The sequence below is a fragment of the Squalius cephalus genome (assembly GCF_949319135.1).
Source record: "Squalius cephalus genome assembly, chromosome: 24".
NCBI classification, from domain to species: Eukaryota; Metazoa; Chordata; class Actinopteri; order Cypriniformes; family Leuciscidae; genus Squalius; species Squalius cephalus.
This window is the reverse complement of record NC_137145.1, coordinates 25,932,279-25,945,230: the sequence shown is the minus strand read 5'-3', so window position 1 is coordinate 25,945,230 and position 12,952 is coordinate 25,932,279. Positions and strand designations below refer to the sequence as shown.

Below are 12,952 nucleotides of genomic sequence, written 5' to 3'. Positions count from 1 at the left end.
TCAATTTCTCATCAATGCAATTATCTAATCAACCAATCACATGGCAGTTGCTTCAACGCATTTAGGGGTGTGGTCCTGGTCAAGACAATCTCCTGAACTCCAAACTGAATGTCAGAATGGGAAAGAAAGGTGATTTAAGCAATTTTGAGCGTGGCATGGTTGTTGGTGCCAGACGGGCCGGTCTGAGTATTTCACAATCTGCTCAGTTACTGGGATTTTCACGCACAACCGTTTCTAGGGTTTACAAAGAATGGTGTGAAAAGGGAAAAACATCCAGTACGCGGCAGTCCTGTGGGCGCAAATGCCTTGTTGATGCTAGAGGTCAGAGGAGAATGGGCCGACTGATTCAAGCTGATAGAAGAGCAACTTTGACTGAAATAACCACTCGTTACAACCGAGGTATGCAGCAAAGTATTTGTGAAGCCACAACACGCACAACCTTGAGGCGGATGGGCTACAACAGCAGAAGACCCCACCGGGTACCACTCATCTCCACTACAAATAGGAAAAAGAGGTTACAATTTGCACGAGCTCACCAAAATTGGACAGTTGAAGACTGGAAAAATGTTGCCTGGTCTGATGAGTCTCGATTTCTGTTGAGACATTCAGATGGTAGAGTCAGAATTTGGCGTAAACAGAATGAGAACATGGATCCATCATGCCTTGTTACCACTGTGCAGGCTGGTGGTGGTGGTGTAATGGTGTGGGGGATGTTTTCTTGGCACACTTTAGGCCCCTTAGTGCCAATTGGGCATCGTTTAAATGCCACGGCCTACCTGAGCATTGTTTCTGACCATGTCCATCCCTTTATGACCACCATGTACCCATCCTCTGATGGCTACTTCCAGCAGGATAATGCACCATGTCACAAAGCTCGAATCATTTCAAATTGGTTTCTTGAACATGACAATGAGTTCACTGTACTAAAATGGCCCCCACAGTCACCAGATCTCAACCCAATAGAGCATCTTTGGGATGTGTTGGAACGGGAGCTTCGTGCCCTGGATGTGCATCCCACAAATCTCCATCAACTGCAAGATGCTATCCTATCAATATGGGCCAACATTTCTAAAGAATGCTTTCAGCACCTTGTTGAATCAATGCCATGTAGAATTAAGGCAGTTCTGAAGGCGAAAGGGGGTCAAACACAGTATTAGTATGGTGTTCCTAATAATCCTTTAGGTGAGTGAATATATAATAGTAATTCATTTTAAGGAGCATTCCCAGACACCAACATAAGGCCGGATCTGGGCCGGATTATGTTGCTGTCTGGGTTTCAACCCAAAAATGAACAACTATTGCTTTAACCTTTAAATAAATAAATAAATAAATAAAAATAATTATAAAGTAGATAGGAAAAGTAGATATGAATAGAAAAGTAAAGTAAAAAGAACTGGATCATCAAATGAATCTAAAGAGCCTTTAATTTATGGGAATGTCAAAAGTTGCTACAATTTGTACGTTGACAATTTTAGCTGCACTGTCTATAGAAGATTATTTTGTAAATAGTGAAAATTAAAAAAACTAAAATATTAGAACGACTAAATATGCAACTTGCTTTCATGCAAAACTGGAGACTCAGGAAGAGCAGGAGTGGAGCTGTCATGGCAAGATATCAGAGAAGTCAAAGAGCCAGCGCTTCAAGGCCATCTAGTGGTGGAATCATGCCAAAGCATCTTTCAAGACTGTATACTGGATATTCTTAACTCATATATAGCATTATCAGTAAAGTAATCATACATTTTTGTGATTCATATAGGGCGACTGGATTAGTTCAGTTTTTTTTTATTTGACTGAAAATTTCATAGGGTAAGTTCATTTTTGAAATGCAATTTCATATATGGCACATTGAAGTCTTTTATTTAAGCTATTAAAACTTTACATGATTATTGACCAGGAAAAAAAGAGATTTATGACATAAGTTCATAAAACACATGCGGTATGAAATTTCGGTGACAAAATATGAAACACTAAAGGAAAAATGCCATATTCCATAATATATGTTTTGAAAATGAATTAAAGGCTGTGTAATAGCTTTTATAAAAATATGACACACAAAACACAAAAAATATTTTTGTTTTTATTAATAAAAAATTGATTACATAATTATAGTAAAAATGATTAATTAATCAATAACTTGCCCCAATCTGACATTAAAAGTATTGTTTGTCAATATGGTTTTATTGTGTTTTACTGTGTTCACTTGTTCAGCCAACAGCTATTATAAAATACAATGATTTCTGTTTGAAATATTAGTATGGAGAACACAAAAAAGTACATAATTCACAAAACGCACGCGCACACACACACACGCACACACACAAGCAGAAAAAAGCCACAAAGACTTGGAAAACGAGGAGCAGGAAATCTGCATCAACATCCGCAACGATGACTGGAGCGTGTCTGTGAGATGTGATTGTATATACACTAGGCCCTTTCACTTGCTATATGTTTTCATTAATAACTGCTAATGCAGCACCTCCATGTGTAAATAACTAAAATAAGCATGAAAACCTTGACTTGAACCACATTATTATCAAGTGGATTTATCGGTTATTCAATATTTCAATGTTATTTGTTCAGTCATAGAGAACTGGATCAAAACGATCCTTGTGTCACCCTGCCTGTAAGCTCCAGTACGATGGGTGTCGACCACATGACTCATTCAGAAAGCAGAAGTCTCCCTTTTTTTCCTTGTTCCGAAGCGTAGTCAGAGGTCAAGAGTGCATCTTCTGGAGTCTGATGAGCTCATCCAGGCCTCACACTCACACACACGTCACTTCCTGCAGGATTCCTCACGCCGCATCAGTCTCTCCTGTGGGATCTGAGTGAAAGAAGCGATTCCCACTGTTCTATAGTCATTCTTATTAGATTACTTTACCGCATCACAGTAAAAATGATGGAATATAAATTATTTAATGATTTTATTAATAAATTAAATTACAGTACATAAAACCATTAAGCTTCAGTCACATTTACTGTTGTTTGGTGATTTTTTTGTGAAAAACCCAGTCATTTCAGTTCAAGTTCATTTCAGATCCAGCCATAAGTTCAAGTTGGTCATGTGAATTTGACATGCTGACCAACAGAAAGCTGATTCTTCATACATCGTTACCAATTTTGGGGAAAGTTACTTTTAAAAGTAATTCATTACAATATTGCGTTACTCCCTAAAAAAAAAAAAAAACAATTCTGGAAGAATTAACTACTTTTTATGGAAAGTGATGTTACGTTACTTTAGCATTACTTTTTATAACCCGGGCTTGTTTTTTTGTTTTTTAATAATAAAAAACAAACAAACAAAAAAACAACATATTTTGGCAAATAAGGGCCTTTCACACCAAAAGTGAAATAAAAAAAGCATCAGGCTGAAGGAAATGCAAATTCAAACCTGTACAGTTCAACACTCTTAAATAAAACATATTTTATTGAAATTAATTATTTTAATTTGAACTGAACTGAATCAACACTGAACTGACCTCAGCTGAATAATGACAATATTGCCTTTTTAGAGCTGCTTTACAGCAGAATTTGGTTTCTGTTTGGAAGAGTTTGCATATGACAACTCCGAATTAAATTACATTCAACCAACAAACTACATTGAGTTAAAGGGACTTAACAATTTGTAGCAAGTCGCTACAACTACTTGAGTTGTAGACCAGGAACTAATTAATCTCATCTATTTCAGTGAAAACCTATCATAGCACATGCTTAAAATAACTTATTTAACATGTATATTTAATGAACAAGTAAGATCCGGCATTAACGCAGTCATTGCTAGATGACTTCATTACTCTTCAGCACAGTGCGAAAAACTTCAACATTACAGAAACTCTTTTAAATGTCAAACACTAACAGGCCTATCCCTTCACTAAAAAATAAATAAAAATAAAATAACAACATTTATTAAACATTTATTCTCCTTATCCAGTCAAAGCATGCTGGGAACTAGAAATCCACAAGTTCCTACAACTTAAATTCTTGAAACAGTCAATTAACTCAGAAATTTGAGTTTAAATTACACACAATATGAAGTTAATGTCATGATCAGCATTATTATGTCAAAAGAACTAAACAAAACTTAAAATGTTTAATTAAAACAATAAATCAGCATTTCTGACTTGCAACCATGCATTTATTTAAGTTACAAGTACCCTATATTACTTTTGAAAGTGTTGATCATTATTTTCCTGTTTATCACTGAAGCTGCTTTGTATATAAATTAAATTGCTATAGTATATAAATAAAAGTTACTTGATTTGAATTGACATCGTTATAATAATAATAATAATAATAATAATAATAATAATAATAAAACAAATTTTGCATTACCGTTAGAACATTTCAAAATAATGTCCTAAAATAGGCTCAGTTTTGATTAATTCTGATTTTGGGTTGAAATGTGATCAGGGCCTGTTGTTTGTGAGATTCACCCATTTGCAATCATTACAAAATCTCTGCTGAGCATCTTCACTGTAACCTCGGTGTGAAACTGGCGTGAGCTCATCATCATTGTCCAGCGATGTCCCTGCACTCCGACAGAGTTCATCACCCCCCGCTCCTGTTCCCACGATAACACACGACGGAGCGCTTCCTGTCCAGTTTACCAGATGTCAAATCTAAAGGACCCTGAGGCAGATCTCTGGGACTTCTGCAGTGTTCACATTGTGTGTTTGTCCTTATCATAATCATGAAACGGCAACATTTAATTCTTCTCTGAGGCGTTTGCAGACGCAGGAACCTCTCGTTTCTAGGGCAACGCTCATTATGGCACAATGAATCTATGTGTGACTTTGTGGAGCAAAATACTGCATAAATTTAACTGAATATTCCCCTGCTAAATATTGAAGAAAATGAAAGTGCTCCAGGTAACTGGCTAAAATAGCACTGATCTAAAACCAAAAACACAAACCAAAACATTTTAATTGTTAATATTAATTTTTCTGAAGCAGGGCTATTATAGTTCACTAAAAAAAAAGAATTAAAATAAAAACTATAATGGTATCTCAATGGTACAATAACACTGTTCTTGAACTGGCACACAAACTTCCATGCTGACTGAAATTCAGTAGCTCCTGATACTGTACATTAAGAGGTCTTACTATAGTAATAACAGACAGTCTTATCTGAAAGCCTGATGTAATGCTTATTTTTCTGTCTGTCTTTACTCCAGTGCAGGACGAGAGACCTTACACTTTCTTTTCACCATATTAGGAGCTCATTTTGCTCAGTTGTATAAACAGTTTGTGTGCAGATGTGTCGGGGAGGGAGCTTTATGACTGAGTTAGTATCATGTCAACGCCACATTTTTCCTGGAAAGCCTGGTAGTTAGAGCTTCACTTTAGACTCAGTGGCTGGGCTGTCTTCTGTAGTGATACGTTTTTAGGAGAAGTCTGCCCTCGCAAGAGACGCATGCTGTTCAGCCGAGGCTATAGTTAAAACCACCAGAACCACAGCCAAAACAAGTTACACTAATGTTCTCGTTGCATGCTTTGACGTTATTTTTCTAATTTTCTTTCTTTTTCTAACTTTCTTTCTTTCTCTTTTTTTAAACTCTTTTTTTTCTTTCTTTGCATTTTAGTGTGATAGAGTGATGTATTGGTTAGGCTGATAAATATTTGCCTATTTCAAAACTATAGCCATCTGTTAATAATGCCTTCATCTGCTGACAGTCATTCTTTTATGTCTCAAACAGTCACAAACAGTCACACTCATAATCCATCTTCTTCAGACTGCAAAACAACAGTTTACTGCATCTGTTACATGCTGTCAATTACCATAGTAAATCATTTAAACTATAATACATTGATAATGGAAGTTCAAATTGTAGTCTTCCTAACCATTTGTAACAAATTTGCATAATGCCAAGCTATGGTCTTGATTGGCTACCTGCGAACATTGTCTATTTTGACTAGTTGTAGTTGAGACTAGAAGAGGTAAAGCCAAAGCCACCATTACTGTTCATACTGCTGTGTATACAAGAGCTGAGAAAGAACTAGAGCTGAAATTTAGATATGACTAGTGCAAAAAATGCCCGTGCAAAATCAGTTTTTGTGTGTGTTTTTAGTAATTGTTGGTTTGGTGTGTTTGAGTGCTCATTGTTACAATTACACAGCAAAAGTTCAGTAACATTTTTTTTTGTGCATGGTAGAAAGCACACAGTGAACTCCGAGAAAACGCTGCGCTTGAGTAAACAGTTTGTGTATAGGCCACTACAAATGATGCCCGTGAAAGAGACTGTGAACACATTGAATAGGATATGTTTAGTTGGTGAATAGCATAGGCTACTTACAGTAGCGATAACGTTAAGCGCACCAGAATGAAATATAATATTCAGAAGTAAACAGCATAGCTGACTTACAGATTCAGTTAACATCCACAAATGAATAAGCGTGTGGATTCAGGGAGCAGTGCAAAGTGCCCGTGCAAAATCAGCTTTTGTGTGTGTTTTTTAGTAATTGTTGGTTTCTTGGTAAAGAAAACACAATTTTACTCCAATTAATCAAAATGGATTTATCACGTTTTGGAACCAAACTATAATATTCAGAAGTAAACAGTGTAGCTGACAGATTGTCAGAATGTTTATTTTTAAACCACAACCTTCTTGGGGCTTCTTTGACCGATACAACTCTCTAGTGTCAGAATGTTTATTTTTAAACCACAACCTGATAAAAATGATATATTTAACGATATCTTTAGCATTTCTCATCCAAACAACGTCAAACTTGGCACTGCACTTACTCGTGACCGTAGCGAGACACCTGTCAAGTTTGAAATCCATCGGACTAACGGTTCGAGAGATATGTGGTTAACAGACACACAGACAGACAGACAGACAGACAAACAGACACACACACACACACACACACAGACAGACAGACGTTTCTGTAATTTATAGAGAGATAATGAGTGTTTCGTTTCCAACACACACTGTAAGACTGGGTCATCTGACCAATCAGAGCAGAGTAGACCAATCACAGCAGACTGGGTCATCTGACCAATCAGAGCAGAGTAGACCAATCACAACAGACTGGGTCATCTGACCAATCAGAGCAGAGTAGACCAATCACAACAGACTGGGCCATCTGACCAATCAGAGCAGAGTAGACCAATCACAACAGACTGGGCCATCTGACCAATCAGAGCAGAGTAGACCAATCACAACAGACTGGGCCATCTGACCAATCAGAGCAGAGTAGACTAATCACAACAGACTGGGCCATCTGACCAATCAGAGCAGAGTTTAGGCTCTCAGAAAGGAGATGTTTAGAGAAACAAAATCCTTTATCAATCCATTTCAGACACTGTGAGAAAAGAGCTGATGCTGCAATGTATATTATTTAAGAAAATGTAAGAGTTTTTTTGAATCTTATCTTCTGCTTGTAAACCTTTTGTAGGGTCCTCCGGAACAAAATAAGGAACCTTTAAAATAGCAGAATAGGGGCTCTTTAACATGTAACGCTTCTTTAACTAAACAGCAAGTTTATTCTTCTTTATCAACTCTGGGAAAACAAGTCTTGAGTACCCATGTATTTAGGAGAATCTCCTCTGCAGGGCACAGAAATAGCCACCAGCCACTCCCTCAATCTCATACTTTCGCCACAGAGGCGTTTCTATTCCTTCTTTCCTGCCGCTGTCCTGACAGAGAGGTTTCTGTGCGAGTGCACCCTGCCCCGTCACCCACACCCACCAGACCAGGATATATCACCTTCCACCCACAACCAGTACAGCCACACAATCTTCTGAACATTCGCCCTGTCCATTTGACTAAATCGCCCTTTCACTGACAGATGGGAGCTTACAGCCCAAGGAAGTTGTATGCTTTTTTAAATGACCGTAAGTGAGAGTAAATTAAATTGTGATGCTGTTTAATGATGTAAAATGCCAGTGACTAGGAGAGCAAACCCACAGAAGTCTTCTTATGAAATCTTAAAATAACCTTCCTGCTAATATTAGGAACTGAGATATGCTCTATTAGTTTAAGTCTACACTGAAAACCACTGACATTGCCGATTTTGTTAAACTGGCCAGTCCATTATTCAAATTATTTGTTGAAGTCTGTTAGCAGTTAATGGTTAGTTCAATGTCTCTGGGATGGATCTGCAGTCCACTAGTTTTGCATAGTCAAACTTTAACTATCGCAAAAATGTTTGGCCCAAACGGCTTCTTAGAACCACCAACTCAGTCTGACTGATATGTAATGTACTGGACATCCAAAACAATGCTGTGTTCTGGGCTAAATGCGCTTGTACATGCTTGTACATAACGGTATTTTGAGCCGCTGAGAACTTGTGAAGGGCTTATAAAGTGTGTAAAGGAGACAAACAGCAGCAGTAATTCCTCCATCACACACACAAACGAAGATCTGCTGCATGGAGACGTGGTTCTGACGCCTGTACTGAACTGTAATCGTGACTATGACGAGAAAAAAACAGGTATGCTTGAGCATTTTGCGACATCTTTTGGTTCGTTTAGATGTTTTTGGTCCGTGTTCGTTCATATTTCAATCGAACCGCAGCAGAGTTCGTTTGGAAACGGACCAAGATCCACCTTTTTTTCCCAACTGCAAACTATTGTTACCCCCCCCCCCCCCCCCAAAAAAAAACAGTATGATAGTTCCTTAGTAGAATGACCCATTTTAAGGCCAACAGCATCAACTGTCAAAATCCCACCTTCCTACTTTGCCTGTGTCATATCTGATGCAAATTCATTTTAGACACTGTATGACACCACTGTGTTTACTTTACTTGAAAATTCAACATCCCAAACAGGCATTCTAAGGTGACATCCTGTGCAGAGAGGACGCCCGCCCCAGAGATTTAATAAAATCAAAACAATGGACTGGACGTTAACTTTCCATGGATGACATCACGGAAGGGCAAATCCGCAGTCAACTCGATGATGTACTTCATTACTGTCAAATAGAGCGTGAGAGCATCATCCACTTCAATCACAAACTAACTGATTACATAATCACCTCTGAGGACCAAAAGGTAGCACATAACTTATGTAATATTAGTTTTTCAAAATCTAAACATCTTCCAAACACTCCCACACAACTCACTTGAAATATCTGAATAACAATTGATTCCATCAAAACTAGAAAACCAGCAAGCCCTCAAATACCATTTCAAACTCTTGAGATAATCTTTGGGTTAGACTTGCTCCTGCTGGATTCATCAAACATTCAGAGGCCTTAGTTGAGACATTCAACTTCAGCCTTTTAACATATTATGAGAGAAATCAAAAGACCCTCCAGGCTGTCTTTAATAATAAAAAAACACATGCTAATACAGTAAACCTCAATTAAGCCAACATAGTTTCCAAGAGCACCAATTTTCACAGCAGTTATGTTGGAATATTCCAATGTTCTAACATTTATTGTTCAATTATTTACTGTTCCAGAGCCTTAGCCATGGGAACTCCCGCACCAAATGAATGGAAAAGAATGTGCATTTTATCAACAGTCATGGAAAGCTATTTTATTAGTATATGGTTATAAGTGCATCTGTTTCTTGTTTTTGCATATTTTCTTATTAGATTGTAAATCAAATTCCAAATGCGTTCCAGTTTTTTTTGTGATTAGTTTCAAGCATGTCATAATGATTAACCTATACGCCACAGTCATGTAGTTTCACCTGCAACAGTCCTACCACAATTTAAGTGGTTTTCTAGCACGTCATGAAGTCATAACATCTTGTTTTCGAAGCAACAGCAATGAGTGATTTTCAAAAATAATACGTCTACAGAGCAATCAACTGAAATGCACATTGGCTTGGCAATGCGTCCCATATGAGGAACCTTAAATTGGCATCTGCAGAGCTTCAAATGCATCTACCAGATGAGCTTAAAGAGAGCAGCTTTGAAGTTCTTATAATTAAAAGCAAAGCTGAGCAGAAATACACATCCCACTGAAGTCTGGAGGAAATGACTCCAGTGTTTGGGACAGTGGTTGCAGTTACAGGAAGTAAACATATAACCCAAAGAAACATCACTTATTTATTAAGATTTGATTAGTGAAAAGTGTCCCGTAAATAATCAGAAAAGCGTTATTGTACCTGTGAATGGTATGCTCTAGTGTTTTGACGTGAAGTTCATCTTGCTCAACCTGTTTCCTACGAACTTCCTCTTCATCTTGTGGCACCGCTGGTGACCCCTGCAGGAGCCATCTCTCCCTCATGGCTTTAGACTGAAAGGAAAAAACAGGTTCTGATCAGGTCATTGATCTAGATCAGTTGGGTAGCCAGACAACAGGGAAGTGACCAATCCTGAACGGTGACATCACTACACGCACAATACCAGCGTGGTTCAGCAAGGTTAGCCAGCCGTGATGCTAATTCTGGGCTGAGAATGGTTTGTAAATGTGGCGTGCCGAACCGAACCAAGCTCAAGTGGATACTGTATATAACAGGAACCGTTCCTTACCGTTCTAAGAACCGTTCGACCCAATGGCCACAATAGAGTTCTGCAGAAATGAGTCCTAACACCTGGAAACGAGCATTTTTGGACTTCTGTTTCCATCGTCCCAAAGTCAGAGGGTTTTTTGGTTAAATGACTAAAACACAAGCTCAAGATAGTTTCACATTTTATATTGTTTGACATAATTCATCAGTACTACCCCACTCCTGATGTTTTAAAAGCTTTTATGTCTCTAAGTTAATAAGTAATTATTTTTACAATAGAAATGAATCATTCAAAACTGTACTTAAGCGAGACAACGGCATTCGTCTAGAGCTGCTGTACTGCCAAAACAATCTTTGTTGCATTAATTTCCTATTATCACTGTAAAGCTGCTTTGAAACTATCTGTATTGTAAAAAGCGCTATATAAATGAAGTGGACTTGACTTGTCTTGACTGCACTAAAATGTGCATCAAAGATGGCAACATACCCAAGAGTAACATAATCTAATTAATGAGTCCAAGTGAGGTGCAAGTTCATCCATCAATTCATAATTAACCAGTATTTTATAACTGCCCTGCTGAAAAAGAAACAGCTTTGACAAAAAGCTGACAAAGTCTGACAACGGGGTTTGGATGGGCTTGGGAGACCTTCTGACCAAATGTTTGGTTGAAGCCTTTGGAGTAGACAGCAACACTCATTTATAGAATGTCAATCCGTAACACACCGTAAACAGCACTGCTGCTGGGTGACTGTAGCCTAAATATACCAGCTGAATCTAAAACAGGATTTTAGTTCATGCTTTAGTCAGCTCATTATTGTGTGGACTGTGGTTTACCAAAAGAAAACTCTTTTTATGTGCATTGTTTGACGTTTAAGTTCAGAATATAAATGTCCTGTGTTGCCACATTCTTATGTAAACTTAAATACATTTAAAACCTGTCCAACATGCGCAGCTGTTAAGGAAGTAACCAGCTGTGGTTGAACTGACTCTATGTGAGCGATGAGGTCTCTCAGGACCTCTTTCGCCTCGTCATCACCTCCAGGAAGGTCAACCGCAGGAACTCAGGAACGCTCAGGACTGTTTCACAAGCTGCTGAAGGCATGCGGTCTTAGATTTCAAGTCTACCCACATGTTCTGATTCAAAGACTCAAGGCAGCACTTCTAAAGTAGTGCTCAAATCATTGTGCTTAAACACAAATTTTTTGATTTAAGATTTTCATAACTTGACAATCGCATTATATTTCAAGTTCAAGTTCAAGTTCAAGTTCTTTATTCAGTCATAATGTTACTACAGACACAATAATAACATCACATCAACAAAATAATAACATTCAATGCTGAATAGGAGCATGAGGAAGACCTAGTCTTATAATTTCATGCCCCTTTTTTCAATAATCTAAACTAATTTGAAACAAATGGCTCGCCGTTTTTTTTTTTTTTTTTTTTTTTTTTTTTTTCTGTTGAGGTACAATATTAATTCACATCTAAATAATTAAATTCAAATTTGTCAAACCTTGGTTCTTAGGCTTCACTGCCTTCATATTTTCTAAGTACATTTTTTTTATACAATTTATTGAATTGAACAATCGTCTTACATGATTTTTGCACAATGTCCAAAGAGTTCCATAATTTGATCCCAATTACAAGAAACCCTTTTTGTTTTTGTGAGGTACGTGAATATGGTACACAAAAATTACCTTTTCTTCTATTGTTACTATCTGTGATTAGCATGAATTTGTTTTGAATATGCATTGGCACCAAATTATTTTTCACTCTCCACATCGTTTGTAGTATTTTAAATTTGACCAAATCTTTCAGTTTCAAGGTCTGCAATTTTATAAACAGATTGTTTGTGTGATCACGTAAACCTTTGTAAGTCACAATTCTTATCGCTTTCTTCTGCAGTAAGAACAGCCTATCTATATAACTGGTGCATGCATTACCCCACACTTCGCTACAATATTTTAAATATGGAACAATTAAGGTTAAATATAGAAGCTGTAATGAAGCTTCATCCAATGTGTGTTTAACGTTATAGAGAATACCAATATTTTTGCTAACTTTACCTTTGATATACTCAATATGAGACTTCCAGCTAAGTTTGCTGTCTAGGATAACTCCCAAAAATTTGATTTCTGAAACACATTCAATATTTACATCCTCAATAACTAATTTTGTGCATCCCTGTTTTCCCTTATTTCCAAAAACCATATAATTTGTCTTATCCCAATTTAGAAACAATTTATTACAATCAAACCATTTCTTTAACTCTGTCATTTCCCTTTCAATAATGACCATTAATTCATTTAAATCTGTCCCCGTCTTGAACACAGTTGTGTCATCAGCAAACAACAAAAAATTTATGTATTTGGAAGCCTCAAATATATCATTAATAAATAATATAAAAAGTTTAGGGCCAATTACAGAACCCTGGGGAATTCCGCATACAACAGTTTTATAGTCCGAGACATGATTTTTAAATTGAACATATTGGCTTCTATTACTTAAATAACTTTCAAGCCATTTATATGTCTGACCCCTTAATCCA

The 12,952-nt window shown here is 37.2% G+C and overlaps 1 protein-coding gene across 4 annotated transcripts in view; it reads right to left on the bottom strand.

The window, feature by feature from the left end:
• palm2akap2 (PALM2 and AKAP2 fusion) overlaps positions 1-12,952 on the bottom strand; it is a 117,861-nt gene that overhangs the window by 56,630 nt on the left and 48,279 nt on the right. For all 4 annotated transcript variants that reach the window (XM_079862132.1, XM_079862133.1, XM_079862134.1 and 1 more), the window contains exon 5: positions 10,059-10,189. In XM_079862132.1, the coding sequence (XP_079718258.1) occupies positions 10,059-10,189 (131 nt within the window). The remainder of the gene's footprint in view (positions 1-10,058; positions 10,190-12,952) is intronic.